This window comes from Lonchura striata, chromosome 3 (assembly GCF_046129695.1).
Source record: "Lonchura striata isolate bLonStr1 chromosome 3, bLonStr1.mat, whole genome shotgun sequence".
NCBI lineage: Eukaryota > Metazoa > Chordata > Aves > Passeriformes > Estrildidae > Lonchura > Lonchura striata.
In genome coordinates this window covers 65,509,403-65,525,854 of record NC_134605.1, presented here as the reverse complement: position 1 = coordinate 65,525,854, position 16,452 = coordinate 65,509,403, and the positions used below count along the sequence as shown (strand labels likewise).

Below are 16,452 nucleotides of genomic sequence, written 5' to 3'. Positions count from 1 at the left end.
AGGGATATGTTTTATCTGTGTAAGAATAGTCTTAAAAATATTCCCTTTACTAAAGTGTTGTAAAACACACATAACTATGACCATGTTTGTGTGTGAAGTTGGGGTTATAAGTGTATGGTAAATTAAACCTATTTTGTAGAATTGCTGTAACTGGCAATACGCAAGAATTGCGAAGTTTATTAGGTAAAAGGTAATAAGATACTGCTTCAGAGACTCCCAAGGCTTGCTGAATGTGATTCTGCTTTTTTTTCATCCAAAGTCAACAATCTGGGCTGGTCCCTCAAGCTATCACTGAAAAGCAGCAGAGCCTGTTTCTGCCACAGCTTTGAGGCAGATGTACCTACACCTTGATTTTGAGTGATATCCCCAAAAGACTCTTGAAATCAAGGCCAGTTTTATTTGAACGCAAATTCGAACCTTAATGTCTTGAATAGAAAAACTTCAAAGCAATTAGGATAGCCAAAAAGCAAAGGATAAGAAACTCGGGCAGCTCTCCCCATGCCCAGGATGTCCTTCCAGCCGAGGCAGTGGCTGCTGGGGCTTCTTCTGCTCTGGGGAAGTGCTGGCTGTGTGGCCAGGTCTGGCTGTCCTTCACTGCCCCTCGGGGCTGTCCCTGGGATGCTGCAATGAGGTGCTGGGGCCGCCTGAGGAAGATCGCTGTGGAGCTTGATGCAGAGCTGCAGTGCAAGTGACAAGTTGCTGGGGAGGTGGCAAGAGAGGATGATGAGAACAAGGAGGTGCAGAGCTCCCCTCTTACCCCCAGCTTATAGCACAGAGAATTTCTTTCGAGCCTCAGTGAGAGCTTGAGGTAGTCTGCAACTCACTGTGTGAAAAACCCACCCTTTGTGTGGAGATCCAGTACAAAGCCTGTACATCACATAAATGAAATAACGATTTCAAAATAATGACTCACTAGAAATTAAGTGATGGATAGGTTTGGTGTTTCTTTCTCTGATTTGTTGGTTAATATTAGTGTTGTTTGTATTTTAATGCACTGTTTGGCTTTATTTGGGATCCAGACCGGTATTTCACTGTTCAGCCATGGCTGGATACCTGTATTCTGAAAATATTCTACATTGATTTGTTCTTCCTTGCCAGAAATAGTATAAGTGTCTTTTATTTAGACCTAGAAATCCACTGTATTTTCTTGAGATGTCATCTAGAATGATTGCAGGAAATGTAGACTACTGGAGTAGTTTACCAACAGAATACCATGGCACAGCAGCCCATGGTGTTATTATCAGTATATGTGCTGGGTGATGTGCTTGCTGTTAGTGCTGTGAACATTTAATTCTTGAATATTGGGACTGCTTCTGTATATTCCTCTAAAGCAGTGTACCGCAGCTTTGGTGCATTACCTGAAGATACTTGCTGCAATTCTTACTTTATTGAGAGGGGCAGAGACGAGGGAAGGGTTGCATGTGCCAACTTGTAGAATTTCTCCCCTCTATAACAGGCACATCAGAATAAGGGGAAAATAAGAAAAGACAAGTTTCCATGCAAAATTAGGGTAGAATCTTGTTCTTTAGATGCAATCAATTTCAGAGAAATGCAGGACTAATAGGAGATTTCATATGCTTCAAAGCTATTAGAAAATCTGCAGCTTTAGCTTTCAGTGAGAGCTCAGTTGATTGTCCAGAACAAATCTTGTTAATTTATTCTTTCAGAAGCTGCCTGTGTCAGTATTAAGTGTGAACCACAAAATATGGAAGTAATGTCCATGTCCTCATTAAGCAGCTATTCAAGTGGGGGGTGGTGTGGGAGCTTTGGAACTCATCTGCAGTGAAATGAGTCGCATTCCATGCTGGTGATGGGAGTTAGTATTTGTGATTTTTGACATGTGCTGTTCCTGTGCTTTCTGTGGTAATATGCATCAACATTCCTACAAGATAACTAGAATCTTAAAATAAGATTCCACATCCACCTGTAAGCATTTAAATAAACTTGACTGAATTTCTACAGGATACAGGGGCATAACTTCAGCTTACTTTGAATCAATGGGAAGCTTTTAAGGCCTTGTTTTATTTCTCCTCACGCTTTTATAGAAGCACAGTAAAATGCACTCAAGTGAAGAAGCTTGGCAAAATCACAGTGCTGTGACAGACATCATCAACATCACTATGGCATAGCAGTCGTCAGTCTCTGAATAAAATGTATCTGTTTTTTTCTTTTTTTAAATACATGCTTGTAACATTTGGAGTGGTAACTTTGTCTTGCAGTCATTACCATGCTGGAGAAAGCAGGATCCTGCCTGCAGGCCCTTTCTAACAGTGCCATAAAGCAGCCCTTACAGATGTGCTCCTCTACTGAAATTTTGGCTCAGAAAACAGACTGCCAATCTTTTGTCTGCTGGAGCCGGTGGCATGTTGAAGGATTAACACACCTCATGCTAGAGATTAAAAGTAGTGGTAGTCTCTGTTCTTTCCCATCTGAGATACTCTAAAACTGATGCAGTGGAGACTTACCAGCGGAAAGATAACAAATAAAGTGCAAAAGAGAGGAGCGAAAGCAGTTAAATTAAACTGACATGGAGAGTGCTTTAAAACAGGATTTAGTGTCAATTAAATAAGCCTGCATGTTTAAATCACTTGGCCACCCTCTGCATGTCACTGATTCTTCAGCATACAGCAGCTGTGATTGTGTGGCTCCTTCTCAATGTTGCCCTGCCTTGATTTTGTGCTGTGAAGGGTGTTTCTATGTTCTGGGAATTAAGTAGTATTCAGAGCTAAATATTTTAATTTCATGAAAAATAATTACAGGATAACCTGCAGATAGCTGTTTAGTACACTTTATTATGACAGTGTGTATGTGCAAGGAACCAAGCACTAGCTCCAGAGTTCTTTGACATGAGAATGTCTGCCTTCAGAAGTTTGGCTTTGTCATGGCTGATAAAGGAGATACTCAAGTGACAGAAATTTCCATAAGCCTGGAGGAACAAGGATGCACAGCGGCTACCAGCCCAGACATTTAAACAGAATTAAATGGCTCCCAGCCTAAAGATGAGGCTTTGTCTAATGGCTCCACTTCTAAAGAGACAATAAAGAAATATTTTTAAAATTCTGTTAGTATGCTGTGAAAAACCTACTTAGCAACATGACACCTGGAGGTTTAGGAGTAATTCTGACCTATTTTTTACTTCAAAATACCCATCTGGTTAATGGTTGGACTAAATGACCTTTTCCAGCCTAAATGATTCAATGATTCTATGCATTTATGAGATTAAAGCTTAACTACAAGCTGAAGATCTTTCCCTGTTTTAACTTGGTTTGAAAAAGTACTGTTGGTGTTGCTGAGGGAAAATGGGATTTTTGAAGAATTGCTTTGTTTTGATTTAAATAGCCTACAAGTAGAGAAATAGAATAGCACTCAGCTAAAGAGAAATTGGATCCTGAAAGGTAGAAACCCTCACTTTTATAAAGCTTTTTGTAGCACGACTCTCTTTTTGGTGTACTGTTTGAAGGCCATCAAACTACACAGCCTTTCTTCAAGATATGAATGAATGTTGCTTCCTCAGTGAATGAATGTGCTACTGAAGCCAGCATGATAGACCAAAGGCTTAGGGAAAAAAAACATCCTTTGTGACAGTCTCTGAGTGGTGGAGCATATGAAAAGCAACACAGAAAGTGTTGCAGATAGGAGCCATGTTGCACATTTCAACAGTCTTATGATTTTTGGGGTAGATATTTATGAGTGACAGAGATGACAGCACTGAGTTAGTGTCTAAAGGAAATAGTAGGTTTTCCACAGCCATTGAAATCTTCTTTTCAGTGTTTGCTTGCTGCTTCTTCTTAAAAAAGAATGGTTATGTTATTATTCCTATCCAGGTATTAAAGGCCCAGGAGCTAAGACTCTTGTATTACTAGATCATTGTTTGCAGGAAAAAAATTTAAATACAGTTAATGTTACCAGCATTTTTTGTAAAATTTAGGTATCTTATATTTTAAGATTCAGGTATCTTACATTGGTTATTAGGTTTAGCAAAAAAAAAAAATTTTCTATATAGCTGCTGACATTGTCACCAATTTAAAAAATTTAAGATTTGTTTCCACTTTTCTGTTTGGAGAGAGATGAGCTATTCTCTTCCATTCAGCCAAGGCAAAAATGAGCATTTTACTGATCTTGTGATTTGCTTTCTCTTACTTAATTTTAATTTCATTACTGTTTTCCATGATAATGGTTAGTGTGACAGAGCCTACAGTGGTGAGAGAAGGGGAGGACACAAAATCTTCTGTGCCACATTTTATCATTCATGTCTGTAATGGGCCTATTACTAGGCATGGCAGGAGAGTTTAATGTGGGCATGAACAGTTACATTTTGTAAAATAGATCACCTTTGCATCAAGTCTGAGCATTTAATGGTCACTTGAATTAGTTCTGCTTAAACATCTAACATGCAACTCTTTGCACTGATGAAATAAGAATAAAATATTTTTGTCTTTCTGTGTCATCCATCAACTGTGAAATGTTTAACTAAGTCCTGACTGGAAGAGAATCAAAACAGCTTGATTTCAGAATGAGTTTTCTTACATAATTAGAAATACCAAATGTGTGCAAAAATCAGAGAGAAGCAGTATGTGTGTAGTCAGTATCATTTATGTAGTCAGTGTTTTGAAAGATGGTGTCATTGATGGTACTACTTGCACTTGGACTCCTGCAAAGTAGTTTTCTGCAGTTTTTACATTCAGTTTTTGTCTAAAAGATAATTTTTACTCAAAAGTTCTTTCAAATTACAGGGATTATACGGATTCAACCTTTACCTACAGACTTGGAGGTGTTTAGGTTCACAGTCTTGATTTTCGTCCATGTCTATATTTACTGAACTCCAATTACCCTTTGTGTTAATTGATGACTTCAATAACACAATAGCAAGTGGATTTTTGGACATATTTTGTAATTGACAGAAGATATAGAAAGGTATTCTCAGTGACTTTTCAGGAGTAAGACCATAACATTTGAATTACCTTCTTGTTTATAAGTTTATGAAATGTAAAATACAGAAGCTGAGGGCAGGCTACATGTGTCTCTGTGTATGCTGTAGACTGACTCTTTAGGAAAACTGCCACTTGTAGATGTGGTTGAATGACTTTGCAAAGAATCAACTATGAAAATATATGGTTGTTTTATAAACTGCAAAATAACAATGAGATAATCAAAACAGCTATCAAACACAGCTTTGAAATTTACCTGGTGTTTTTCAGGTTTTGTTGGTTGGATTTTTAATACAAATGTCAGTATAGACTGGTTAGACCTGGTGACACACCTGAATATAGAGAGCTGAGCTAAAAAATATGCCTCTTGTAAGACCTCATCAAACTTCCCACCAGTCTGATAAAATGTAATGATTAGCATGCTTCCCAAAAGCTAACAGCCCTAGGGGAGCAAGAAATATGTTATTGTGAGAATCCTTTCCTCAGGGAGGGTGTGTTCAGCTTTATGTAAATCTAAGCAGGATCCAGGATGCTTCTCTTCAGTGCAGGTGCAGTCCCCCAGTGAATGTAATACAACTTTCACTCACAGGCACAGCCAAGATACAGGGACACACCTGCATTTCATGTAAAGCCGGCAACCAATTTGCAAACATCTAATTTACTAATGAAATGAAACAATAGAAATGGCAGTAAGCAAGAGGACACCCCTGCATGAAACTTAATTATAGAAGGATGTAGGAAAAAATATCCAACTAAATGAAGGACTGTAACCAAGTGTGCAAGATTAATATGTGGATTTAAATTGCAGACACTATTCATATTTCCTCTTCCATGCCAACAGCAGAGCAGGTAACAGCAGGAAGATCAATAATGTAGGCAGCATTTGCATCATGGTCTTGGATGTCTCCTCTGTCATGTGTGTTTGTTTCCCTTGGTTGTGTTTCACAGTAGAGTGAGTAATGTGAAAGCAGAGGTAGCAGTAGTAGAGTCTTACTTGCTACTTCTTCAGCAGTCTCCCATCAAAACACAGGGTTTAGCACAATAAAGTTTGTTCTTTACTCTGTGTGTGAGGTTCTTTGTCAGCAAGGTATGTTAGCTGAATATAACTACCCAGCCTCCCGTGCTTTCCAGTGTCTCTTTGGTTAAATCACGTCATGACTGACACCACAACACATTAGTGGGAGGATTGTTTATGAGAAAAAGGGAAACAAGCTTGACACTTGAGTTTACCAAGTTGTGGGAGCACAGATGCTCATCACTGCCAAGCACACAGAGCCGAGGTCAGAGAAATTTGTCAGGGAAAGCAAAGAAGCCTTGAAGCAATATTTTTTTTTTTACTGTCTGGCAGAGAACACACATGAAATACTGTTATAGCTGAGCAGGGTCACTTTCCTCTATTCCCATAGGACTGCCTAGTTCCCTTTCCTCATTCCAGGCTCAAATGAGACATTGCAGAACATGCTCCTCTCCTTCATGTCTTCCCCTAGGGAGCTCAGCCCCTCTGTTCTGGGGGCTGATGACAGCAACAGTAGCCAGTGGGCAGGGCTCAGACTAGATGTTCCCTTTGGATGCCCTTTTTCTCTCCCTGGCATTGTTTTTGCTTGCTTCTCTACTGACCAACACTTCTTGCATCTCATTCTTCTGCATGGGAAGGTGTATCTGTGAGCAGGCCTGGTCAGCATGAGAGTATTGACACATGGGGGACCTGGGAAAACTCTTAAGGGTAATTAAAAAAATACAGATATTCCTGTGTTGTAGGCATGTTTTCGTCATGCTGTGACGAAATTTGGAAAAGGAGGATTGTTTGGACTCAGTTGAGCTGTGTGGTTAGATAATAAATTCTACAAGAAGAGTAAAAGACATGGAGGTATTTGGAGGGCAAAAGTCTTTCAAATATAGCAATTTCTGCAGTAAAGGAAAAATTATGGGAGGACAGAGAACATGCACAAAAGAAGAAACTATTTGAGACCTGTGGGGAATGGAGTTGTAATAGGAGAATGCAGAAGATACTGGAGATGAAAAATAAAAGAAACAGATTAAAGCAAAAAGCCTAATCAGAAAGTATGTTTCTAACAACCAGAAGGAGGCACGAAGGGGAAAATTGGAATCTCCTGTTCCCATCCAGCAGAAGAGAAAGTAAGCAATTGGGAAGGTGAAAGCAAGCATAAATATATTTGCATAGTAGATGGAAAGAATAGTTTATATGATGAGATGTATATTCATCTTGATGATGAAATGTGATGATTTATCTTCTTCTTCTCTTTGGCTGCTATGTCCTGAAAGAGCTGTGTTTCCCACTGTGTCTGAGTGATAACCCTGCGCCTTTCTGTTACGGAGGATGCTTAAAGGAAGCAACACTGTGTTTTGGTTGATTTAAACTATAATTTATCCTTTATGAAATGTGAAATACAAAATTAAATGGTAGGGACGTGTCGTCTGCTGTTGTTTAACGTGTGAATAAAAGCTACTATGTTGGCACAATGTTTATGCTCATGATAAGAGCAGGAATAATGGAAATGTTATGTTGGCTATACCCAGCAGGTCCCCTCATTGACTGAAGCATCATGTTACTTCAATGTCCCAGAAATGTTGAACATGATTCCTGGAGGAGGATGAGCATTTCCTCCTTAGTGAGGAGGCTGTGTGTTTTATGTCTGTTATCCTCATTCCTTTCAGGGATCTCCTGCTGTCTGTGGCACTTGGCCAGGTGCTCTCCCTCCTTATCTGTGGCATTGGTCTCACAAGCAAGTATCTGTCAGAAGACTTCCATGCCAACACACCTGTTTTTCAGAGCTTCCTCAATTACATCCTTCTGTTCTTGGTCTACACAACAACGCTAGCTGTCAGACAAGGTAAGTGTCTCTCTAAAATTGTTTTATAAAAAACAGTGGGGATAAAGGCTTTTGCAGAACAACAACAAGCAATATGATTTAGACACATATCCCATCAACATTTTTCCATATTTATATTACCTGGAAATACATACTGGAGAAACTGAAAAAAGCACCAACAAACCTTCATTAGCAAAGAATGAGTAATTAGACCTAAAGGACTAAAAGGGTGCTACCTAAAAGCTAAAGTAAACATCAGTATTTATGAATTCTGATGGTTCTTGCCTTACTGGAAAATATTTCAAGTATGTTTTACATCTTTTGTAGACTAAGGAGAGTTCAGATACAAGCAAAGAAGAGCTTTCTAGTTCTAGATGCTGATCATGGCAATTCAATAGTTCACTTACTAGACAGAAAGAAATAGCAGCCAATTTTTAGCTATTGAGAAGTCAGGGATGAAGGGAAAGATTTTGGTGTGCTCTCTCTCTGGGGGGGAGGTTTGGGCAGAGCATGGCCCTGTCACTGCATTGTCATGGGGCCCGTGTAACCAATCTGACCTCCAAAATGGGAAATGAATTGCAGGATGGTTTGGTACTGTTTATCTAAGATGCTCTATTTGACAGTCTATATTTACTATGGGGGGTTGTGCCTTTCCTGCACAACCGTTCCCTTCTTTGAGATTGTGATTCTAGATGAGGTATGGGAAGTGAATGCATTTAAGTACGGTTCTCAGCCATTCTTCCTTTTTGTAATAATTTTATTTATTCACCTTCACGGAACACACAGATTAGAAGCTAAACAAAAGAGAAAAATTATGTGTTCTTCTGACATAAGGAGGGTAGGGCTCTGTGGAGGGTAACTCTACAAAATGTATTAGGCCGTGGTACATTTATCAGCATACTGGAAAGCTCATGTTTTCTTACAGGAACAATGATTTTTGGATCATTCTTTGATGTTTTAATGTTTTGGGAGCATTCTTTTAATGTTTTGGGAACAACCCTGAAGCTTAAGTTCTTCACTCATAGTACAATCTTGTGATACAATGCTGAAAGTGTTCCAAAGCAACAAGGACTTAATTTCCATGCAAAAAATGAACAGTCAAAAAAATACCTCTGTACTCCAGCACAAAGCACTTAAGCATATTACAACATAAGTTTTATAAACATTGGTCCCCACTGGCATTTTGCAGAGGTGAGAAAACCAATGTGCAAAGGGAATGTTGACTCTTATATAAGGAGAGATTGCTCAGGCACTGTTTCACTGTCTTGGTATTTCAGTTTGTGTAGGGGGAAACATCACCATATACTTCGCTCTGCCAAAGGTTTAAAATGTGTTATTAGTAGCAGCTTTCTGGAGAACTGTGTTTAAAAATAATTATTCAGAGTGTGGGATTGCCTAGATGTTCACACGTTCTGTCCCAAAAATGTCCTTCTCTGGACTGATTTAATACTGTGCAAGGCAAGTCCCTATATGGACTCTTTAATAGATTTTACTTTTTTGAAAATGCTGACTTGTGAGAGGGTATACCCATATAGAAACTGCATTCTGCTGTGCATTACAGAGGCTAACTTAGAATAATGTTTGATGTCTGGTGTATATTGACATCTAAAAAATGCTATCAAACACTCTGCTTTACTCATACATAAATATGTGTTTAAAAGGTACTTTATAAATAATTTTCTGATTCTGTTTAAAAATAAAGGGAGTTTGTCAGAAAACTCTTGTTGTGCCAATATGATAGATTTGGGAACTAAGTGGTAAAGTGTTAGGAATATATGTAAAATATTTTCTGGACAAGTGAAGGGGGCTGGGGAAGGTGTTTTAAAAAACCTGTGGTTGATTACAGACCATACAAAAAACTAGAGTACATGCAAAGGGTACCAATGGAATTGTCTGGAAAAAGAGCTGTCAGAAAAACCCCAAAAAGATGGTTTCATCAAAAAAAATCCAAAATAAAATTGGCTACAGAAGCTATGGAAGCAGTGATCCAGGCATTCAGCATAACATTCCTGCTGGATGATATAGCACTATGCAGCCTGTTTATTCACTCAGCATTTAATGTTGCCAGCTGACTGAGCTTGACATTGTCTTTTTGCTTGTGTATTTATTCAAATTCATTATCTGTGTTTCTTCCATTAATGCAGTTTCTCTAGCAGCTCTAATCATGTGGCTTCATTAACAGATGGAAATCACATAATAATATTAATGATGATTCTGTTCTGAGTGCTGACATCAACAAAAAACTTTTTTCAAGTATAGTTCTTCTCTATGAAAGACTGAAAAATGTTTAAATAATTTTCTTTCTCCTTCAGAAATCAAACCATCTTAAATTGATTTGTAGTAAAAAATAATTGCATCCCTTTGTCTTTTTCTTTCCTTGCTTTATTAATCCTTGGGTTTTTTGCAGAAATATCATGTTTAAGGAGGTGTCACTTGACGTAGCCAGAAAAACACTGAATTCACTCTAGGACTGATAGCTATAATGTGATCAAGACATAAAGAGTTCCTCTTTCTGTAGAGGCTTCTTCAAATTTTGACTTACTCTGGATGCCCTTTGACTCCTCACTGTTCTTATATACTCCTTGAGTGATAATGAAAAGGTAGAATTTGCACTGGTCTCTGATAAATCATCATTAGAAGATGATTAAAGCTCCTGACCTTTTCTGACTAAAGCCTTCTGCAGTGAATGCTCAGCTTCCAGCAGCTAAAGTTAGCCCAGCATCAGCAGCATCCACTACATTTTTATATTTTGAGCTGAGATTATTTTCCAAAACAATTTTACCACAGCACTCGATCTAATGGATGCAAATATTAGGACTGTTACCTTGCAATGAATCAACATATCATCGGATAGTGAAGAGGCACAGTCCTGCAGATGTCAGAATCTCTGAATTTTTAAAACTTCATTTCCATGTAAAAAAACAAGAACAAACAAAAACAAAAACAACAAAACAAAACAAAACAAAAACACAAAAAAACCATAAAAAAACAAAACAAAACAAAAAGCACAAAAAAAACCCAACAAAACAAAACCCAGAGAACAAAACCAAAACCCCCAAAGAGAAAAGTTTCAAGGAGTAAGAGTACAATCAATAAGACTCGATAGCTGTAAGCAGTGAAGTCTATGTAAGTAAGGCTTTTTATCATCATTGCAACATTGTTCTCCTGACCAGAAATAAAAAGTGACAAAAGCATTTAAGAAGATTTGTTCCTGTGAGATTTTCATACAGGCCTTAAAACATGGATACCACTCAGGCAAAGATCATGAAAAAGTGAAAGGATTTGCCTAAATTTGGATTTTTCTAATGAAAAATAAATCTGCCAAACATTGAAGAGGTAACGAGGTCGTCCTCAGTTCCTTCTCTTGAGGTAGCTTCCTCTCACTCCTGTTGTTTTCACAGCCAAAACTTGTGTTTGTCCATGGTAACACCTCTGAGAAGGTTTTAACACATATTATCTCACCTCAGCCTCTTCATTAGCAGAGACTCTGCTTAACAGAAACATTCAGGGATACTTCCCTGTATTCTCTGGGTCCTATGTCATTATTAGTGGAGGAAAAGAAAAATCTTGGCTATCAGTAAGAAAAACCTCTAATGGGTGAAATGGAGCTATGAGGGGTAGAGCTGGTGGAGATTAGTTTTATCACCTTAAAAAGCAGTAAGTGGGAAGTTGTCCATAGTGGACCAGAAGGTGTTAATTGCTAACAGCCAACATGGGAGCAAGCATCAGCAGCTTGCCATCAAAAATAAATTACTTCTAAAAGCTATGTCACATATGCTACAAATGAAAACAACACTTCTACTAGACATCATTAAAACAAAACAAAACAAAAAAACCCCAAACTGCTATTTTTTTGTTATTCTGGAAAACAAGAAATGAGGGAGCAATGGAAGTGTCTTCTGAACAGACGGGAGCCATAAAGCCTTGAGGGCCAGATTCTGCGTGAGTAGGGCTCCACATTGCAAGCTGTTCCTTGAATTTTAGTGCAACAAGTTACTATTTTCAGCCTGCCCATACTAAGGGGCGCAACAATTTGCTAGTTCAGAAACATTTTTTATGTATGTCTGTATGTCTGGATGAATTCTGCTTCTAGGCCAAGTGATGAAGTTATATCATCTGTCAATAGAGAGTTTTCCCTAGAGTAACTGTAATGTCTTAGATTTGACATATAATTAGAGGTGGTCTGTACCCCTGAGTAAGCCAGAGAGTCCTGTGAGACTGGTAAGATTGCAAACCTCTTACTGGCATATAATTGTTTTTAAGCATTTTTATCTCAGGATGCTTTATGCCATTAGTATCTCAGCCATATGTAATTTCCTGATGTATCTGCTATCCATGTATTTCCATTTGTATAGTGGCAGTGCTCCCTAGCATCACTCCTACTTCACCAAGGTTAACCAAAGCCAGCTAATTGAAGGAAGATAGAGCACTATATAGGAGCTGCTTTTTTTCACTGCAGTGCTTGTCAACTATTTATTGAATGATAGAAAGGGTAAATGTCTTTTTACTTAATTGCAATCCGCTAGTAAAGGTATATTAATACAAAGCTAGTATTATGGACTTAACTTAGGTAGACATAACAGAATTTCTTTTAAACCAACATCTTTTTTTATCAATTGTCAGTAAGAACAATCTTGTTTGTCTGGGAAACAAATGAAGTATATTATTTAAGCTGATCAAACTATATTAGATATCATGTACTTTGGACAATATATGTTGTACTATTGAGATGAAATGTCTTCTGGAAAGGCATTGATCCTGTCAGAATTTCCTCTTCACTGAGGATGACAGGGAATGATTTTTATTAGAAGAGATTAATTTCATCACTATTCAGTTTCCTAAGCATGCTCATGCCACTGCTGTAAACAAAGAGGTTGGTTATCCCTCCAGTCAAATAAAATGTTCAAAGCTGCAGCTTCTACCTGTGATAGAAGGGGTCCTTGGATTCTCGAGGCAGCAACTCAGCCCACACTGTGTCCTGCAAACATGTGGCAGACATTGCAAGATGTGACATTGCTCTTGAAGCACAGGGAAGGGCAAGTCCAGCTGGCCCATCTCTTCCATTTGACAGAGGTATGTAGAAATGGGACAGAGGGAAATGGCTTTAGACTGAAAGTAGGTTTAGATGCCCCATCCTTGAAAGTGTTCCAGGTTAGTTTGGATGGGAATCTGAGCAGTCTGGTCTAGTGGAAGGTGTCCTTGCTCATGGCAGGGGTGTTGGAACTGAAAGATTTTCAAGGTCTTTTTCAACCTAAACCATTCTCTGATTCTGTGATTCTCACAGCCCTCCCAGTGCAAGGGGCCATAATCATTCTGGGTTGTAAAAATGAAACACAGCAGCAAGTGTGGTTTAGAACCAGTGAAAAATAATGACCTTCAGGTCTTTGGTATTCTCATAGCAGCGCTGCAGAATCTCCCTGCTGTGTTACACATTGCTGTCTGCAATGTACTTTCTCCTAATTACTCTGGGCTTCTAATTAGGGATGCCAAACCATGTGGGATATGTTTATTATGAAAATGGTCAGCCAAATAGTCCCTTTGTTTGGGATATGAAGAGCCCTTTTCATATTCAGAGGGAATTCTGTACTTTAGAAGAAATGAAACTAGAATGCTGCCTATTTACAGACACTTCAAATTGCAGAGATTTTTTTTTTGTATTGTGCAATATTCAGTTTTGGATAGCATGCTCAGAGGAGCAAGGATTATGATACGTTATGTATTTGGGATTTGCCTATCATATCATGGACACCACAGTGAGCTAGCTGGAAAAAAACCAATGTGACTAGAGCCAGATTTCTGTTCAGTTCTATTTACATAATAATTGTGTTTGAAATTTCATTCTACTTCCAATTGAGTTTTTTAAAATTCCTGCTATAAAATGCTGACTGCTGCTGCTGAATGAGCCTTCATTTTTTTACTCTGTAGGTGATAACAATTCAGTGAGGTGTCAAACTTTTCAGGTATGTAAAGTTTTCATACAGAACCTTGGTAATTTTTCTTTATGATAGTTGCTCTAAACCGTAGAATTTCCCTTCCCAGTCCAGTGAAGTCATCTTGCATTCTTAGCCATAATACTAAAACAGATGCAATTTCAGCACAGTATGATTATTCCACATAGCTGGAAAGGCAGGGTAAAAAAAATATATATATATATATAGACAAAGACAGGGTTAAAACCAATAAACTTGACCTCTGTCTTTTGTTTTGATTTGTTTGGCTATTCCTAGCAGAGAGGTTGGATGGTATTTTTTAATCCTCAGGGGTTGTTTTTCACTTTCAGCTGTTCTTGTTACACTGACCAGCAAACAGATGCTTTCTGCTTTGGCTCTGCTGCTCCTTTCCACCCACACAAAGGACCAGGCATCTCAGGGCTGAGTCAATTTTCATTTCCATCATGTGTGTTTTGCTTTGCCAGCTGTTTAACAAGGTACAAATAAACACAGAGAGGATTCCTGGCCCCAAACCTAGGGCAAATAAAATGGCAGGTAAAGACTCAAAAAGCCCTCAGCTTTTTCCTTCTAGAGGTATTTCTTTCAATTAGGTGCTCCTGATCGTTAGGTAAGGCACGTGTTATCCAAACCCACAGCATGCATCGTGTTTTACAAAATATCTTTCCTTTTTTCAATCCCAGCCAAAGTAGCACATTATATGCTCCTGCATGGTATCATTGGAATAAATCATGTACATCCCATAGCACATACAAGCTGAAAATTGGAAAGCACTGTTCCTCTAGGATGGAGGTGGCAGCAGTTAAGTGTGAGCACTATATGTCCTGGTTTAATGATGGAATCACTAATACAATCATGATAACCCCAAAGCAATAAAGGCCTGGCCTAATCAAGCATCCGTGCTGTTGCATTCTCTGTAGTAGTATTCCTTGATCCCTGATGCAGCTCTTTCAACCCTGAGAGACCTCTTGTTACTAGGTTGCTTTTAAAATATCTTTGATACTCAAGGAAGTGTCCTTTGTGCCATCAGAGACAAAAGCTGCAAGAGGGCATTGTGTGAAAGGATGGGAACACATCATTTTTCCTGTGGCTGCTGATGCAGACAAGAGCACAGGAAAAAAAAGGGATTTCTCTAACCATTCTCTTGACCTAAATGAGGGAATAGGACATCTTGTCCACACAATTTGTTCTAAAGTTGCACTAGGGGTACTGCTCCTTGTAAAAAAGACCCTGGAAGATTCAAATCAGGCAGTTCAGATCATCCTCACTTTGGGAAGCTCAGACCTGGTCATCTTTCTGGCTGCCAAGTTTATGCCCTCAGCCAGTACCTTCCAGACACAGCATTCAGATTTGCACCATGGTTCAAAGACTGGTGCATATTTTATGAGAGCAAACCTTGCAGGCACTGAGTGCAGTGAGCATGAAAGGGATGCTGAGCTTTAGGCTGGCCAAAGTCCTGGGTGATGAACCATGTTTGCATCAAGATGCTGTATCATTGCTGTGAGGCAATGTCTATACTGAGTATACTACTTGAGAAAAAGGCAGTTTTACCCTGGAGGTAAATGTACATTCATTTTAGGAGCATTTAGCCAGCTGTGGCCATTTCATGCCAGTAAGTCCATAAATAGAAACAACCACAGATGCAATAAAATGGGAAACATTGCAGTTACTCAACTCACAGCTGCAAAATCACAGGTAGCTAGTGGAATTTAGCAGAATCAAAAAAATATCACAATGTGGCATTTCATACTGTCATGCTTTTCTTAGTGATGCCAGCACCTAAGTCTGAGAGGCAAATCTGCAAAATGTATTTGCAAGCATTTATGTTTGGCTAAGGATTTAGATTTTATTGCTGAGCCTGGAAAGCTCCCTTGTTGCTTACTTTTCCAGGAGCCCTGCCAGTCTTTCGAAGACAGTGCCAATCTGAGCACAAGTCTGTGAGTTCCTGTTTGAGAAGATAAACCTCATCACTGGTAGGATGAGTGGGCAGGCTCGAGGAAGCTCTGAGGAAGTGCAGTTTGTACCTACCATTCATGCATCTTGCTGCTTGATTTTTGTCCCCTTCTCTGCAGATGCCATTGCATGTATTTTGTACCACAGGCTCAGATAGGGGCACAGATGTTGCAGGTGAAAGAATCAAGGCTTTTGAGCAGGTAGAAACAAGGCAGCACAGGCTTGGAAGTGCTGAGATACCATGGCTATGAGCACAAATTGAGCTTTGAAACTTAGTCCACAGTATCAGGGTATTGCAGAGTGGTGAATGTTGTTCTCAGTAATTTTATTTGAGGGTAATGAAGCTCCCTATGTAGCCCAGATTGCCTCACAGTACGTCAAATAATAAATTGTCTCATAAGGATGTGAGCTGAATCACAAATACTTGATTTTTTGGTGGAATTAAGGGATAACTATCCTTTATAGAGGTAGTATATGGGTCTGCCTCTTGTTAATATATAAACATCTCAAGTACTGTTTACAAAACCAACCATCCCTTCCCACTTCAACGAGGAAAGTTAACGGTTCTGATAAAATAGTGCACCCTTGATCCTACAGCTGTAAGCAGAATGCAAGGGTTGTCTCTGCCACTTAATGCAGTATCAGTATTTCCTTGTGATTTATGGAATATTTAAACATTCATCAGGCCAAACAGCGAGCCAGGGTAGCAGGATCCACATTCAGCACACGTAGCTCCAGCGCTCATATGGGAGATTTGAAGTGTGGTTACAAGATGATAACTGTATTGCCTGA

The 16,452-nt window shown here is 38.9% G+C and overlaps 1 protein-coding gene across 1 annotated transcript in view; it reads left to right on the top strand.

The window, feature by feature from the left end:
* SLC35F1 (solute carrier family 35 member F1) overlaps nucleotides 1-16,452 on the top strand; it is a 222,882-nt gene that overhangs the window by 121,084 nt on the left and 85,346 nt on the right. The window contains exon 2 of the mRNA XM_021540851.3: nucleotides 7,605-7,780. Coding sequence (XP_021396526.2) covers nucleotides 7,605-7,780 — 176 coding nt within the window. The remainder of the gene's footprint in view (nucleotides 1-7,604; nucleotides 7,781-16,452) is intronic.